This window comes from Piliocolobus tephrosceles, chromosome 4 (assembly GCF_002776525.5).
Source record: "Piliocolobus tephrosceles isolate RC106 chromosome 4, ASM277652v3, whole genome shotgun sequence".
NCBI classification, from domain to species: domain Eukaryota; kingdom Metazoa; phylum Chordata; class Mammalia; order Primates; family Cercopithecidae; genus Piliocolobus; species Piliocolobus tephrosceles.
The window spans coordinates 105,220,454-105,238,199 of NC_045437.1; the positions used below are offsets into that span (position 1 = coordinate 105,220,454).

At 34.1% G+C, this 17,746-nt stretch overlaps 1 protein-coding gene across 4 annotated transcripts in view; it reads right to left on the minus strand.

The window, feature by feature from the left end:
* Positions 1-17,746, minus strand: part of FBXL17 (F-box and leucine rich repeat protein 17) — a 529,799-nt gene that overhangs the window by 495,269 nt on the left and 16,784 nt on the right. For all 4 annotated transcript variants that reach the window (XM_023212253.3, XM_023212254.2, XM_031935438.1 and 1 more), the window contains one exon: positions 15,228-15,485. In XM_023212253.3, the coding sequence (XP_023068021.3) occupies positions 15,228-15,485 (258 nt within the window). The remainder of the gene's footprint in view (positions 1-15,227; positions 15,486-17,746) is intronic.

Consider the following 17,746-nt stretch of genomic DNA (forward strand, 5'->3'; position numbering starts at 1 on the left):
TGGTGACAGATATAAACTATATTATTATAATCTAGGCTGCACTACTACCAATAACATATTCCTACAGAAATGTAAACTCCATGAAGCCAGCAGATTATCTATTTTATTAAATAAGGTATCTCTGGTGCCCGGTATCTTACACTTAGTTGACACTTAATAAACATTTGTTAAATGAATGAAAAGGCTGATCAGGATTATGTACCATAAAGAAGCTCATTTTAAGTGGGCAAATACAAGAAACCATTATTGTGGCCTCATACACTACTAAGTTCCACAGTTAATTCATGGGTTCTAACTGGCCCATGGAGAGAATTCAGGGGTTTCAGGAAAGCAGATTTTTTTAAACTACATTTTCATTTTTTATGTTATCCTCCAACTGAACTTTAGCCTTTCCTGATTATATGAAAAACACTGCAGTAGCTTAGCAATACCTGAGACTTTGTAAGCAATCGAAATCAAAGATTCCTTCATATATCACTGTTGCAGATACCTTGAAATATTTTTCATTAGTATTCATCATGCTCATTAGATATCAAATTTTTATTGAATTCATTAAAAAAGGTATATATATTTCTACAACAAATGTACAATGGCATGTCACCATACCTAAGCAAACGAAATCCAAAGCCAACAGTGGGAAAAGCAAAGAAGTCTACTAAAGAACTCTCAACAGACTCACATATGTCTGGCAGTGAGGCTGAGGTTGGGGCTAAAAATACTAGAATTCTTGAAAGTCTGTTGAAAAAGTAGTTAAATCCTCAGATCACCTCCCCATTACTGCACAGTATGACCTTGCCTTTTTTCCCACAATGCCAAAACAATGTAATCTCTGGAGAGAGCAAACCATAGGGTTTTTGGACTGGGGTATACCACACATAGCTGAGAACCAAAGCACAATGGGGAAAATATGGGGATTTGTGAAAGTTTATTCAGTGAAAACGGAGGAATTCAAAGGAATATTTCTATCCAATTTTCCAGAATGAAAGGGTATCAACTTCCAGACTGGAAGGGCTTATCCATGTGTCCAGCACAAATAATAAAAACAGACACATTGCAATGCAAATCATCATAGAGTTTCAGAAACATGAGTTTAAAGAGATTCTACAGACTTAGAGAGATACACTTCATAGAAAGGATTAGGATGAAAATGCATCAAACTTCTTAACAAAACTAAAAGAAAGCAACAGTCCAATGCCATCAAATTCTGAAGATAAATTATTTCTAACCTAGAATTCTGTGCTAGGGATTCAGACTATGAATTAAGTGTGAAAGTAGAATTAGAGATGTTTTCAGACATACAAGTTATCAAAAGATTTACCTCCCATATACAATGTATCAGGAAGGTATTGAAATCTGTGCTCTACAAAACACGAGAATACACCAAGGGAAAGAAAACATGACATCTGGGTAACAGAAGATCTAACCCAACAGCAAGAGAATGGAAATCTTAAGGATAACGGTGGTAAGATACTAGGATGACCGCTAATGCAATCACACTTGTATACAAGAAGTCCAGACTAGACTACCCCAGGCAAATCTGCTTTAAGGCAGTAAATGTAATGAAGTATTCACATATAGACATACTAATGCAACTGGAGGAAAGCTTTGGTCTTCATTAGTGTTAAGAGTATAAAAACTAGGTAAAGAAATAAAAAGACATTTATTAATTGCAACGAAAACAAAATGCTTTAGAGAAAAAAAGGTAGGTACATAATTATAGAATGTAAATACGGAATACTTATTTAACAAAAATTATAATAGAATTATGTTGGAAGGATGAGAGGATAACACACAGGGAAGGAAGTATAAGTGAGCTAAATCCTTACCTTCGATAGCAAGGAATCAGCAATAAACAGTCAAAAGTGAATAAGTTTTTTAAAAAATACAAACAGACATGGCAGGGGAAAATGTTTTCTCATTCTGTAGGAAGCCAAACTGGTCTGATTCCCAGTCTCTCCACTGATTATTCTGTATTTAATAAACTGGATATTTTCAGCTCGTATGTATACTTCTTCCCCTTGTGAATAGACTGCACACAGGGAGCAAGCAATCTTTACTTCTCTATTTGGGGCCACTCTGCTGGTTAGCCTAGTCAATGACTAGTCAGTTAGCCAAACTCCAGAGTCAGGTTAACAATCCTATTTAGCACTGTTTGTAAGCAATATTCTCCACCTTAGATTTTCTGAGTGCTAAAGCTGACATGTTGCTCCTTCATCACTGTTTCTTTGCCATACTTATCAATCTGATAACATCCTGTGCAGTGAATAGGAGGCCTCATGAGACCTCAACAGTTAGCACACCAGCTAGAAACACGGAGAAATAAAGGAACAGAATCTATATATTAACAGAAAGAATAAGTGTGGTTTTTGGTGAAGTCTCAGACATCAATGTGTGTGGACAAGTTGGTAGAACCTCAAGTTAAGACATGTAAATCACAGCGCCGCAGACTGGTAAAATAATTTAAACTGACTACATGGTCTTTTGACATTGAAAAGTAGCTTTGGTGGCTTTATCTATAAGGAAATGACTTTTCATAGAGGCCACATGGATAACCAAAGATGAGAACCACGTGGATGGCATATGTAGAAATTACCAGCATGTGAGGTAAAGTTAGATATGGGGAACAGTGCCTCACAGGAGAAGTTATTATGATTTACTACTACTGAGTAAAACCATCATTTATTCTCACTGCAGAAACTGACACTCTGTTTTAGACATCACTGGATATAACCAGCAAGACCGGACCTAAATCAGTGCCTATCTGCACTAAACACCATTACGCCATCCATAAATGTCCTAAGTTCCAGACTATCCCAGCATTGTAAAGTCAGTTATTATAACTGAAATATTTACAATTTGGCTGACAGTCTTTAAATTTCTCAATGTTGTATTCGTCTATGACCCACAGAGAAACATTCAGAGGGCATCAACCAAACCCTACAAAAGCATAACCATTAGGATGCCTTAAATCTAGCACAATTAGTACTCTATCTAAAAACCATAGAAATAGAATACAATTCTTTTTCTTTCAGAGATGGAGTTTTTGCTCTTTCGCCCAGGCTGGAGTGAAGTGGCACAATCTCAGCTCACTGCAACCTCTGCCTTCCAGTTTCAAGCGATTCTCCTGCCTCAGCCTCCCGAGTAGCTGGGACTACAAGGGCCCGCCACCACGTCCAGCTAATTTTTGTATTTTTAGTAGAGACGGGGTTTCACTATGTTGGCCAGGCTGATCTCAAACCCCTGACCTCATGATCTGCCTGCCTTAGGCTCCCAAAGTGATGGGATTACAGGCGTGAGCCACTGTGCCTGGCCGAATACAACTCTTTTAAATAAAAAATTATCTATCCAGGAAGACAGTGCTAGAAACACTGGAACTCTACCCTGTCAAAAGGGAGAAATCCTCGTAAGTGCCCTGGCGTCCAGCTGAGACACCAAAAAGATGGTACCTTGGGAGCAAGAACTATGCCTACAGTAAGGCCTATTCTAGACCATCCAAGTTAGAGGGATTTGGGAAATATCTTGGGCTTTCCACATAATAAAGCATAAAACTGAACATAAATAAGATAAGGATGATCATTCAGTAACTGTAATGCTTGCTTTAAAAGAAAAGATTTCTGGTTTTCAGTCTGGCATATAAGGAGTTTAGAAGTTGCCACTCTGCTCTAAAAAATAAAAAGCTGAACACACTGAAAAATTAACAATTCTTTTTAGATCCATCAGAGAAATGAAGACACAGACCAAACCACTGCCACAAAACTGCACAGATAGGCAGATACAGAGAACAACAACTCACCAGAAGAGAAACTACTACCAGAAACCTCAGCAGGAACCAGGACTAGAGTAGGAAAATCTGAACTCTGCATTTGCCAAAATACTGGAGGCACAGCATGGATAAGTCTGATAATTAAAAATTCCAGGGGGACCTAGTTATAAGACAATACTCATGCTTTTGTGAGTTTTATCTACAGGAGCTCTACCAGGTCTTCACGGAGAACACTGGAGAGAAATCACCTCATGCATACAGCAGTGAGAGGACAAAAGCAACCATTTTGAAATATGCCAGAGGATTCTATTATTCTTAACAAGATCTGTCCTCAGGAGGAACTATTTTACCAGAGCCTAACCTGTGGGAGTTTTGTCAAAGCCTAACCTTCCTAGGGGAAGGGAAATATTGAACTCCAGCCAGCTATAGCTTTCCATGTAAGGAAAGGGATATACCAAACTCCAGCCTTCTCTAGCCATCCTAGCCCACCTAAGCATAAGGGGAAAAAAAGAAACACTAGTAAGCGTGGCCCAGTGGCACAGACTTGCCAAAATATTAAAACCTAATCCTAAAACTATAGATCATTTCCCGTCTCCCCACACCTAATCACTATATTACTAAAGGCCCATTTATGAAAGTTGCATTTCCCAGTATAGGTTGAGTATCCCTTATCCAAAATGTTTGAGACTAGAGGCATTTTAATTTTTGGATTTTTTTCAGATTTTTGGATATTTGCATTACATTTATCAGTTGAGCAAGCTTAATCTGAAAATCCAAAATCTGAAATGTTCCAATGCGTATTTCCTTTGAGTGCCATGTCAGCTCTCAAAAAGTTTCCAATTTGGAACATACTGGATTTTGGAGTTTTGAATTAGGGACATGCAATCTGTGCATCATGTCCACATTTCAATGAAAAATTAAAAGGCATACTAACAAGGAAAAGACAATTTCAAGAGACTGGAAAAAGCATCAGAACCAGAGTCAGATATGGCAGGAATGCTGAAATTACCAGACCAGAAATTTTTTAAAACTATGATTAATATGCTAAGAGCTTTAATGGGAAAAGTAGACAACATGCAAGCACCAATAGGCACTATAAAAATATACATTAGTAGACTGGACATGGTTAAGGAAAAAGTCTGAGTTTGAGAATATAACAGAAAGTTCCAAAACTGAAAATCAGGAGAAAAAAGACTGAATAAAAATAAACACAGTATCTAAGAATCAGAGAACAACTACAAAAAATATAACATAAGTGAAAAGTGAATACCAAGACAAGAGAGACAGGAACAGAGAAACGTTTGAAGCACCCATGACTGATTTACCCAAATTAATATCAGATACCAAACTACAGACCCAAGAAGTTCAGAGAATACCATGAAGGAAAACTGCAAACAAACAAAAAACTACACCTAGGCATATCATTTTCAAACTACAAGAAATCAAAGGTTAAAAAAAAAAAAAAAAAAGAAAGAAAGAAAAAGTAAGAAATCTAGAAAGAAGCCAGAGGATAAAAACACCTTACCTACAAAGGGGCAAAAATAAAATTATATCTAACTTTTCCTTAGAAACGATGCAATCAAGAAGAAAGTAGAGTAAAATATTTAAAGTTTTGAGTGGAAAAAAAACCCACCAACCTAGAATTCTATAGCCTGTGAAATTATCTTTCAAAAGTGAAGGAGAAATAAAGACTTTCTCAAACAAAAAATGAGGGAATTTATTGCCACTAGACCTTCCTCACAAGAAACGATAAAAGAAGTTTTTCAGAAACAAGGAAAATGACACAGGTCAGAAACTTGGATCTATACAAAGAAACAATGCATCAGAGAAAGACTAATGAAGGTAAAATAAAAACATTTATTTTCCTTATTCTTAATTAAGCTAGCAGATAACAATTTGCTCAAAATAATAATGATGTATTTCATCATATACACACATATATACGCATATATATAAGGGAAATAAATAGTATCAATAATATAAGGGATGAAAAACTTTATTTATTTATTTATTTTTGAGACAGTCTCATTCTGTCCCTAGTCTGGAGTACAGTGGCTTGATCTTGGCTCACTGCACCCTCTGCCTCCCAGGTTCAAGCAATTCTTGTGCCTCAGCCTCCTGAATAGTTGGAATTACAGCCGTGCACCACCACACCTAGCTAATTTTGGTATTTTTAGTAGAGATGGGGTTTTGCCGTGTTGGCCAGGCTGGTCTCGAACTCCTGACCTCAAGTAATCCACCTGCCTCAGCCTCCCAAAGTGCTGGAATTTCAGGCATGAGCCACTGCACCCAGCCAGAAAATTTTAAAATATTTTGTTATTATAAGATATTTTCACTACCTGTGATGCAGTACAAAGTTATCTGAAAGTGGATTTGAATTGGTTGTAAATGTATATTGTGAATTCTAGGATAACCACTTTAAAAAGTAAAAGAAAAAAACCAACTATGATTGATTGCAAAGAAAGAGAGAAAAATGAATCATTAAAATGTTCAATTAAAACCACAAAAGGCAGAAAAAGCATGGAAGACAAAAATATTAGCAAAGGACTAGGGGAGCAAATAGTAAACATTAACAGATATGGTAGATATTAATTCAACTACAGAAATAATCTCTTTAAACATCAGTGGTCTAAAAATACCAATTAAAAGACAGATTGTCAAAATGGATCAAAAAACAAGACTCAATTCTACATTGTCTACAAGAAATCTACTTTAAATAGACAGAAATATATAAAAGTAAATGAATGAAGAAAGATATGCCATATTAACACTAATCAAAAGAAAGCAGAAGTAGCTATATTAATTTCAGACAGAGCAGGCTTCAAAGCAAAGAATGTTATCAGCGATAAAGGGGGACATGATGTAATGATAAAGGAGTCAACACTCCAAAAAAAACTTAGAAATCTTTAAAGCATATGTACCTAACAACAGAGCATCAGACTATGTGAAGTAAAAAATGACAGATCCTAGAAGGAGAAATAAATGAATTCATTATTATAGCTGAAGACTCTTACCACATGATCCAGCAATCATGCACTTTGGTTTTTACCTAAAAAAGTTGAAAAATTATGCCCATGCAAAAACCTACACACAGAAGTTTATAGTAGTTTTATTTATAATTACCAGAACTTGGACATGCCCAAAATGTCCTTCAGTATTTGAATGGACAAACTTGTGGTACATAACAGGCAATAGGATATTATTCATTGCTAAAAATAAATGAGCTATGAAAAGACATGCAAGAACCTTAACTGCATACTACTAAGTGAACGAATCCAATCTAAAGGGGTTACATACTACATGATTCCAATTGGAATCATAAACATTTTGGAAGAGTTTACAAAGACAATAAAAACATTAGGGGTTGCCAGGAGTTAGAGGGGAGGAGTGAATAAATAGGCAGAACACAGAGGATTTTTAAAGCAGCAAAAATACTCTATACTGTATCTATAATGGTAGATACATGTCATTATATATTGTCCAAACTCATAGAATGTACAATACCAAGAGTCAACTCTAACATAAATTATGGGCTTTGTAAATAATGATATATATATCAATGAAGATTTATCAATTATAATAAATGTATCACTCCGGTGGGGGATACTGATAATGGGAGGGCTATGCATGTGAGGAATAGGAGTATGTAGGAAATATGCAAAATTTTTCAATTTTGAAATGAACCCAAAACTCCTCTTTTAAAAGGCTTTTGAAAGTTAAGAGTATTCACAAAAATTAGGCAGCAAACAAAATTTCAAAATTTCAATGAATTCAAAAGTGATCTGGACAGTGAATAAAACTGTAAATTAAGAGAGTTGTAAACTGAGAGAAAAAGTACTTAAAAGCAATCCTTCAGAAATGCTTAAAGAAGAATTACAATTATTAACTAAAATAAAACTGAGAATAGCTATAATAACTTCAGACAGAGCAGACTTCAGAAGAAGAAAAGTTATCAGGGATAAAGAGGGAAATACATAATGATAAAAGGGACAATACTCCAGGAAGACATAATAATCCTTAACATGTATTCATCTCACAAAAGAGTGTCAAAATATGTGAAGCAAAAACTGTTAGAACTACAAGGTAAAATGGATAAATTCACTGTTAGAGACCTTAATATCCTTCTATCTGAAATGGAAAGATTCAACAGGCAGAAAATTAGTAAAGACATAGTTCAACTCAATAAAACCGTTAATTGACTGGATATAATGGACATCTAGAGACCACTTCATCCAGTAGTAGAATACACATTCTTCTCTAACTCACATGGAGTATTCACCAAGACAGACCGCATTCCAGGCCATAAAACACACATTCGCAAATTTAAAAGAATAAAAATTATACAATGTCTGCTCTCAGACTACAATAGAAATAAAATAAAAATCAATTACAGGAAAATGACAAAAATACTCCCAAAACACTTAGCGATTTAAATAACACTTTTTTAAAAATAATACTTTAAGTTCTAGAGTACATGTGCACAACGTGCAGGTTTGTTACATAGGTATACATGAACAACACGTTTCTTAATAACACATGGGTCAAAGAAGAAACTTCAGAAGAAATTTTAAAATATTTTGAACTAAATGAAAATAAAAATAAAAATATCAAAATTTATGAGATACAGCAAAAGCAGTATTTAAAGGGAAATTTATAGTTTTGGATGCTGTTGTAAATGAAATCCTTTGTATTCTATTTCTTTTGGGTGTACAGAAATACAACTGATTTATGGTATCTTGATTTTGTATCCTGGCACTCTGCTGAAATCATTTATTAGTTCAAACGAGTTTTTTGTGGTTTCGTTAGGGTTTCCATTCATAAAATAATGTCATCTTCGAATACAAATAGTTTTACTTCTTCCTTTCCAATTTGGAAGCATTTTATTTCTTTTTCTTGCCAAATTGCTCCTTAGAACTTCCAGCACAATGTAAAATAGGATTGCCAAAAGCAGGCATACTTGTCTTATTCTTGATCTTAAGGGAAAAGTTGTCCGTCTTTCATCACTGAATATGTCAGCTGTGGGTTTGTCACGTATGGTCTTTATTATGTTGAGGAAGCATCACTCTATTCCTAGTTTGATAGGTTGTTTTGTTTTGTTTTTTCAAGAAAGGCTGCTTATTTCACCAAATGCTTTTGCACACCAATTAAGATTATTTTTTTTTCCTTTCATTCTCTTTATGTGATATATTACATCGATCGATATTTGTATGTTGAGCCACCCTTGTACTCCTCGGATAGATCATAGTAGGTCATGATGTCAAATCCATTTAATCTGGGGCTGAATTCAGTGTGCTAGCATTTTGAAGATTTTTACACACTCATTAGAGATACTTGTCTGTAGTTGTTTTCTGTTTGTTTTGTAGTTTCATTTTTGTAGGGTCTTCCGCTGGCTTCAGAATCAAGATAATGCTGACCCCACAGAATAAGTTAGGAAGTTTTGCCTCCTCTTCAATTTTTTTTGAAAGAGTTTGAGAAGAACTGGTGTTAATTCTTCTTTAAATATTTGAAAACATTCATCACTACAGCTATGGTCCTTAGTCTTTCTTCATTGGAAATTTTTTTTAACTAATTCAATTTCCTTATTTTTTATAAATATATTCTGATTTTCTACCTTTTTCTTTTTTTGTTAAGAGATGGAATCTTGCTATATTGCCCTAGCTGGAGTGCAGTGAATATAGACTCAACCTCCTGGGCTCAAGCAATCCTCCTGCCTCAGGCTCCTAAGTAGTTGGAACTCAGAATTTCTACTTCTTGGGTCAGTTTTTCTGGTTTCTGTATCTCTAGAAATTTTTCCATTTCATCTAGGCTATCCAATTTGTTGGTATGCAGTTATTCATAGTTTTCTCACACAATCCTTTTATTTCTATAAAGTCAGTAGTAATGTCTACTCTTTCATTTATGATTTACCAATTTGAGTATTTTTTTCTTAGTCAATCTAGTTAAAAGTTTGTCAGGGTTTTGTTCAAATCTTTTCAAAGAACCTAGTTTGGTTTTCAATAATTTTTTTCCATAGCTTTTCTGTCCTCTATCATGTTTATCTCTGCTCTGATCATTATTTCCTTCCCTCCACGAACTTTGGGTTTAGTCTGCTCTTCTTTCTCAAGGTGTACGCTTTGATTACTGCTTTCAGATCTTCTTTTCTAATGTAAGCTTTTACAGCTATAAACTGCCCTCTGAGCACTGCTTTTGCTACATCCCTTGAGTTTTGGAATGCTGTGCTTTCATTTTCACTCATCTCAAGATATTTTCTAATTTCCTTTGTAATTTCTTCTATAATCCATTGGTTTTGCAAGGCTCTGTTATTTAATTTCTGCATATCTGAGTATTTTCCAATTTTCTTTCTATTATTGATTTCCAGATTCATTCCATTATGGTTAGGGAAGACACACTGAATGATTTCAATCTTTTTTAAATGTATAAAACTTGTTTTGTGATCAAACATACAGTCTATTTGTGAGACTGTTCCATGTGCACTTGAGAAGAATGTGTATTCTTCTGTTCTTGAGTGTACTGTACATATCTGCTGGGTGCAATGGGTTCATGGTACTGTTCATCCTCTATTTCTTTGTTAATCTTCTTCCTAGTTGTGCTATTCACTATCGAAAGTCAATTACTTAAGTCTCAAATGATTAATGTGCAACTGTCTATTCCTTTCTCCAAGTCTTTCAATTTTTGCTATATATATTTTAGGGATCCTGTTGTTAGGTACATACGTGGTTATAATTGCTCTATCTTCCTGATAGATTAATATTATATATTTATCAATATATAATAATTGTCTCTTGGATCCCTTTGGACTTAAAATCTGATTTTATTTTTTTTATAATAAAACAGCTATTCTAGCTCTCTTCTGGTGTGGAATATCTTTTTCCATCCTTTCAACCTCTATGTAGTTACTTTTATCAGTTTTCTTTATTCTTCATACAGCTTTCATTTACCATGTAGTATCTTATTTCAGCCTGGAGGACTCCCAGGAGCATTTCTTGTAGGGCAGATCTATTAGTAACAAACTCCTTTAGCTTTTGCTTATCTGAAAATATCTTAATGTTCCCTTGAGTGGCCCCCTATTCTTTAATAGTTTTGACAAATATAGAATTTTTGCTTGACTTTTTTTTCTTTTGACACTTTAAATATTGTTAGCCCACAGCTTTCTGGCTTCCATAGTTTCTGATGATAAAACAGTTGTAAATCTTATTGAGAAGTGCTTGTATGTGATGAGTCACTTATCTTTTGCTGCTTTCAAGATTCTGTCTTTGACTACTGACATTAGACTATAATGTGTCTCAGTTTGTATCTTTTTGACATTATCCTACCCGAGTTTGTTGAGTTTCTTGAATGTATAGATGCATACCTTCCACCAAATTTTGGAAGTTTGGGTCATTATTTCTGCAAATATTCTTCTTGCCCCTTTTATTTCTCCTTTCCTTCTGGAATTACTAAAATGTGAATGCTCTTCTGCTTGATGGATGTCCCGCCCATCTCTTAGGCTCTACTTACTTTTCTTCACTCTTTTTACTGTTTCTTAGACTCAATAAATTCAATTGTCCTATCTTCAGGTTCATTTATTCTTTCTTCTACCTGCTCACATCAGCTCTTGAATCCCTCTGGTAAATTTTTTATTTCAGTTATGGTACTTCTCAGCTCCAAAATTTCTATTTGGTTTTTTTTCCATAATTTCTAGCCCTTCATTGATATTCTCAATTTGTTCATACACTATTTTTCTAATTTCCTTCAGTTCTTTGGCCATGGTTTCCTTTATGTCTTTGAGCATATTTCAGATAATGGATTTAAAATCTTTATCTAGTAAATCCAATGTCCAGGCTTCCTCAAGAATAGGTTCTATTTATTCTTTTTTGTTTTAATGGGCAATACTTTTTTCTTCGCATGCCTTGTAATTTCTTGTTGAAAACTAAATATTAAAACATTAGATTATAATGTGGTAACTTGGGAAATTAGATTCTCCCCACCTCCCCACGCTTCACTGTTTTGGATTAATCAAGGCTTAGCTTGCATTCACCCAGTTATTTTGAAAGAGATTTCCTTGGATGCCAAAGCTTAAAAACAAAACTAAAACAAAAAACAAAAGCACTTATCCTAGTCTTTGCAGACTGGCTCTGTGCTGGGATATTCCTTTAAGACTTAGCCATACCATTCACAACTCTGCCTTGGCCTTTACTTCCTGCTTGTACTGGGTCTAGCAAGCACACAGTGATAAACTTTATGGTCTTCTTAGGTCTTTCCTGAACATGTGTCCTGCCCTGGGCATGCATGCAGCTTTCTAAATTCCCTTCTGTACACTGAGGCTGATTGTCCTAATTTCAAAACAAAAATAAAAACAAACTCTCTCCCAGGCTTTTCTTCCTAGGTCAATTGTATGTCTCACCATAATCTATTGCCCAAAGAAGCTTGCCCAAAAGCAAGTTTTTTTCATTTGCTTTATAATGTGTTCAACCAATGTCCACAATTTTCTTCCCTGACTGTGTTCTAAATTAGGTAAAACAGATTTATAGGTACCTGCATCAGCCCTTCAAATAGCTCTCAGGTAGGCTGATCAGACAAACAAATAATTTGCAAATAAGGTCTGCTCTGCTCCCTCTGGAACCAGGGATCTGAGCCCCACACTGGGAATGTGGACTGTCATCTTCAAGACTGTTGCCAAGCTGGGGAAGGGGTGAGGCACAGGCAAGTAAAAAAGCCACAAAGTATTCCTTCCACCTTTCCACCTGAGACATAGTAACGTTGTCTCAGCATTTCTTTGGTTACTATAAACCTTTGACGTTTCCAGAGTTCTAACAAAGTTGGATCTGATAGTTTAGGCTTGTTTTTCAATGTTTTTATGGAGAGGTAGGGTTTTGAAGCTGCTTGCTCCAACATTTTCCTGATAGTACTCTACATAGCTATTTTTAAAGACCTAAAAATTGATAGTATAGCCAGATTTCAAAATTTACTAATGTAACATTTATTATTTTTGTATCATTTTTTCTGAAAAAAGCCTACAGTGACTTATTTCCAGAAATTTTTACTGCTCACCATGAGTTGGAATGTTAAATTGCTAAAACTGCATATAATTAAGTCACATAAAATAGTAACTTAATGTATACAATTTCTTAGATACATTTTAATACTTTGACTACAATTATCATTTGTTTGCTGGCAAGTGCTAGATGATAACAAAACTTCAGAAAATTGAAACAGCCTCTTATTCCTAAATAGATTTTTCCCCTAGATACATGATTGTAGTTTTAAAAGATATATATATATAATAGAAACACATTCCACTGGTTAAATTATTTTGAGTAACTATTACAAAAATAAAAATATAAATATTTCCAGGTGGTATTTCACAAAGAGGATAGTATTTAGCCAAAACCAGCCTGACTTTTTTAGGTGCTTCACCATGTTTAAGAAATATTGTTAAGTAGAATCCGATATTTAAAACATTAGAGTCTACATTTATTAGAGCTCCAAATTGAAATGCTTTAAGCAACTCTTTTTGTAAACAAACTGACAGAATTCAAAAGGCACACATATTTGGTATCTGCTAAAGTCAATCAAAATTACAGCAGTTATAAAGAAAATATATTTTAAAGAAATTATCAATAAAATTTACATATATCATTCTAAAACATTTGTCAATTTTTACTGACAGAAGAGGAAAAAAACAGAATCCTGCAACAACTGAATCTGTAAAATCAACAATTCAGTCAATTGCTAAATTAATGAGTTCAAGAAAAAATAACAGTCCCAGGTAAGTCATCAATTATGGCCAGTTCCCTCTTTGGCTTTTGTAACTCTATTATACATTTTAACATAACATTGTTAGTTTATTAAAACCATAATACAAATCCATAGTTGGATTTACGAAATATCACTAGGTCATAAAATTAATTTAGTGAGTGGGTCAAGGCCAACATTTAACATAATAGAACAGAATAGATAATAGCAATGTGCATTGCACATAAGGATATGTATTGTTTCATAAAATTTAATTTCTATTTTATGTATATATGAAAGCAATTCTCTTTCTACTATACCTATAACACTATTGCATCAGAGGAAAGAGTCTATTATGAAATCAAACATATCCTGCTACAGCAGTCTTAAGTATAGGAAAATATTCTCTACACTGCAATGAGATCCTACATAATTACTTACGAAGAAAACTACCTAAGGGGAAAAAAATTTGATTGTTTTGCTACTTTTATCAGAATATTACCTCACATGTAACTAATTCATAATTCAGAAACCATAAATATCTGAAGGAAACATCTAAGTAACAGGCTCCAAAACACCTCACATTCTAGGGAAGATTTACATGATTATTCTCAAAGTTGTAAATATAAGATAAATTCGCAATACTTGATTGGCATATTAAATTTTGCTCCTTCTCTACTTCAACCATGACTACAATCTTATTCTTTTTCACAAAAATTACTAGGTATACTCTAAGAAGTCTGCTAAACTATTACCTATTTGTGTTATATCAGAATTAAATATGAAATAGATTTATTCCAGTTCTTAATAAATACATACACCTTTTTGAAATGTTTCATTGTGAAAGATAAATTGCTGAGAAATTTCCATCAAAGTAAATAAAATCATGTTATATACACAAAATATATATTTCTTCATAAAAAGTTTAATATGTTTAAGAACTTCATGAAATGCTTCGCTAGTAAATAATCCTGTACATAGCAGAAATGAATCAAGAAAAATATTAAAACAAGTAAGTCTTTTTGCACAATATGCCTTTGCAAACAAAATAGGCTCCCTTATAAGTTGGTAACATTCTTAATATATAATTTGTACTGACACACTCAGTACTCACTACTTAGGATAGAGTCTTCCCAAATTTCTTCTCATACCAAGCTTTCAGTTAATTCATATATAAGGTTTAAATTTAAGGATATTCATCTGTTGAATAAATAATCCACTCTGAGCCAAGAAACCTTAAATGCCATCTCCAAAGGAAGTGTAATTAACAGAAAGTATGCATAATACTATTTTTAACCCCTTACTGTACCAAATATAGCTAATTAGCCCTTTGTTCTAACTTTTATAATCTTCAATTTGGACTTCCATTTATCCCTTCAACATTTAGATATTTAAGCATGTATGTCATCTAGTATAATAGAAGGGGGATTAAAAGTTAATTTTTAAAACCTCATGCTGACCCAAATTATGCAGTTGCCCAAAGCAAAATGTGGTAAAAAAAATTTAAGTAACAAAAGCATAAATTTATAAAATAGCTGGTCACAGAAGTTCAGGCTCTCACTATAAAACATAACTGATTATAACATGGCACTCTAGTTAACTAATCTAAACAAATATTCATTAATAGGTAAAAAAGATGAGTCACTTGAGTCTCTGAGAATTATTTTTAACGTAACCATTTAAAATGTTGTTGCTAGAAAACATTTTGAATTAATTCAAGTAAAATCACTTTATAAATGCTAAAATTTACCTGCTTGAGTCCTTCATCAGTAAGTTTGTCCTGGTTGCCTACATGCACTTTCTGAAGTAAAGGACAGTGAGAGGCAACCGCAATAATAGAGGTGTCAGAAAGTTGTTTACACCTGTAGGCTGTATACCTAAGAAGTCCAGGACATTTAAATGCTAGAACACATACGCCAGTATCAGACATACTGCGACAATCAGAAATGTTGATTTCAATTATATTCTGACTTCTCGATGCAATTTTTTCCAATAATTCATCAGTGACCTGGAAGAGAAAAAGCAATAAATTTAAACTTTTGCTAAAAACAAAAACTTATTTTCCATTCTTTAAATGTTCCACAATAAACAATATACTAATTAGATTACAGCATGAACAATACAATCAAAAGAGAAATCACCTTAATATTGAAGCATAACAAGAATTTGGTATAACAAAATATTGTATTTGGTCTTTGTTCCGAATTCTTGCCACAGATTTCCCAAAACTCTTGGAATTTCCTAAGCAATAGAATTTCTTTAGTTATTCATAACAAGTCCTTTAGACCATACCTGAGTTCATACTAATGAAGTGACTTAGAGTAGGAGGCCTAGATAGCTTCAGGATGGGGACTGAAGTCCCCAGAAAAACTAAACCCTTGATTAAAGAAAAAAAAACTAAAACCCCTTTACCAGAAAAACTAAACCCTTGATTAAAGGGTGATAACTTTCAGCACTACTTACAGGAGAGGAGGGAAGCTGGAAATTGGGTTATAGAAACTCAAATGACAGAGATTCAGATGGTAAACACATCACAGTGCTGAGAGGGAGGTATATTCCATACCCTGCCTTCTGCATCTCTTCCAGTTGGCTGGCCCTGAGCTATATGCTATATCTTTTATAATAAACCAGTAAATATAATAAGTATTTTCCACAATTCTGTGAATAGTTGTGGCTAATTATCAAAACCAAGAAAGAAATTAAGGGAACTCACAAGTTCATAATTTGTCACTGAGAAGTTCAGGTGGCTTCTGGGACTTGCAACTGACATCTGAAGTATGGATAGTCTTGTGGGACTGAGCCCTTAAACTCAATGATACCTCTGGGAATTAGCTGAATTAAATTGTTGTACTACCAGTTAGTGTCAGAAAATTATTCGTTAGTGTGGAAAAACTTCACATACTTGATGACAGAAGTGGTATCAGAAAACACCAACAAAGGATATGTATTCATTTCGTTAAAAGCCTAAAAACCTATCTTTAGCGGGAAAATTCAAATTCAGCAAAAACTCACCACAAACAAAACTATATTGAGATTTTCAATGTTTCACTTTCCATTTGTAACTTGATATCAGATGATACCACAGCACATAAGTTTTTTAATCTTTTACTGTTTCTATAAGAAACAGTACCTCACATATAATTCATAGGTTAGAAAATATACTATTTTGCATATCAAAACACCAAAGACTATATAGAAATGTCCACATCAAAAAGCTTTTCACAGAAGACTCAATTCATCTAGTGAAAAACTCAGATGGTCATCTGAGTTTTTGTTTTAAAACTAGCCTATACATATTCTGTGACCAATCACCACATTTCCAAAATACAAAACAAAGTTAACGTTATTAAGTCCTTTCAGTAAAAATAATGGAGACAGAAAATGCAAATGAAATTTAGAATAGAAGGAAAGAACTATACTGCTAAGCAGCACTTGGAGTAAAAGCCAAAGATAAAACTATCTTTGTTTACACTTGTTGGAAACAACGTAAACACAGTTCTCAGAAAAGTTAAAACTCTGACATACCTCTCCTTTCATTTTTTACTTTTTCATCTCCACACCTTACTACCAGCAGCGGGCTGGGTGGGGAGGGGGTTGGGGGTGGGAGAGGAAGATATTCTTAGTCTGAGTTCACAATAAATAACTCAAACATTCAAGAGCAATGATGTTTTACACATATCTGCTCTCCATTCTACTGCCCACAACTAACTCCCTCACCATTCTCCTTGGACATAAATATCATGAACCCAAGCAGGTAGATAACAATTATCTTAATTGTTTTAATCTTTTACCAATGAAGCAGAAAAACAGAAAGGGAACAACTTATACACAAATCCTCGTGAGCTTGCTTAACTGGGTTAAAGTGTGTGTTACACACACACAAACACATACACTACCAGTGTGCTGGAGCTGGCTTGTAGCAACTCACAAGAGTTTATAGTGTGCCCCTCTTTCCAAATCTGTATTCAATGGCATAACGTGTAGCTTGACATTGGTCATGGTTGGAGTATTTATGTAATAGAAATTGGCAAATATCACAAATCAGGGCTTTTTTTAAAGCCAGTTGCTAAACATTTATCAGCACACCAGTAGTAATATATCATGGCAGAACTTAGACCAGGTTTAGTACTTCAATAAAATGCTATTCTTATTGATATTTTTACAAACTTGTAATGCCAAATGTCATCAAGTTTTAAAAATGGAATCTAACAAGTCCAAAAAACTGTTTGCAATAAACACCACAAACTCTTTTTTCCTAATTTATGCCCC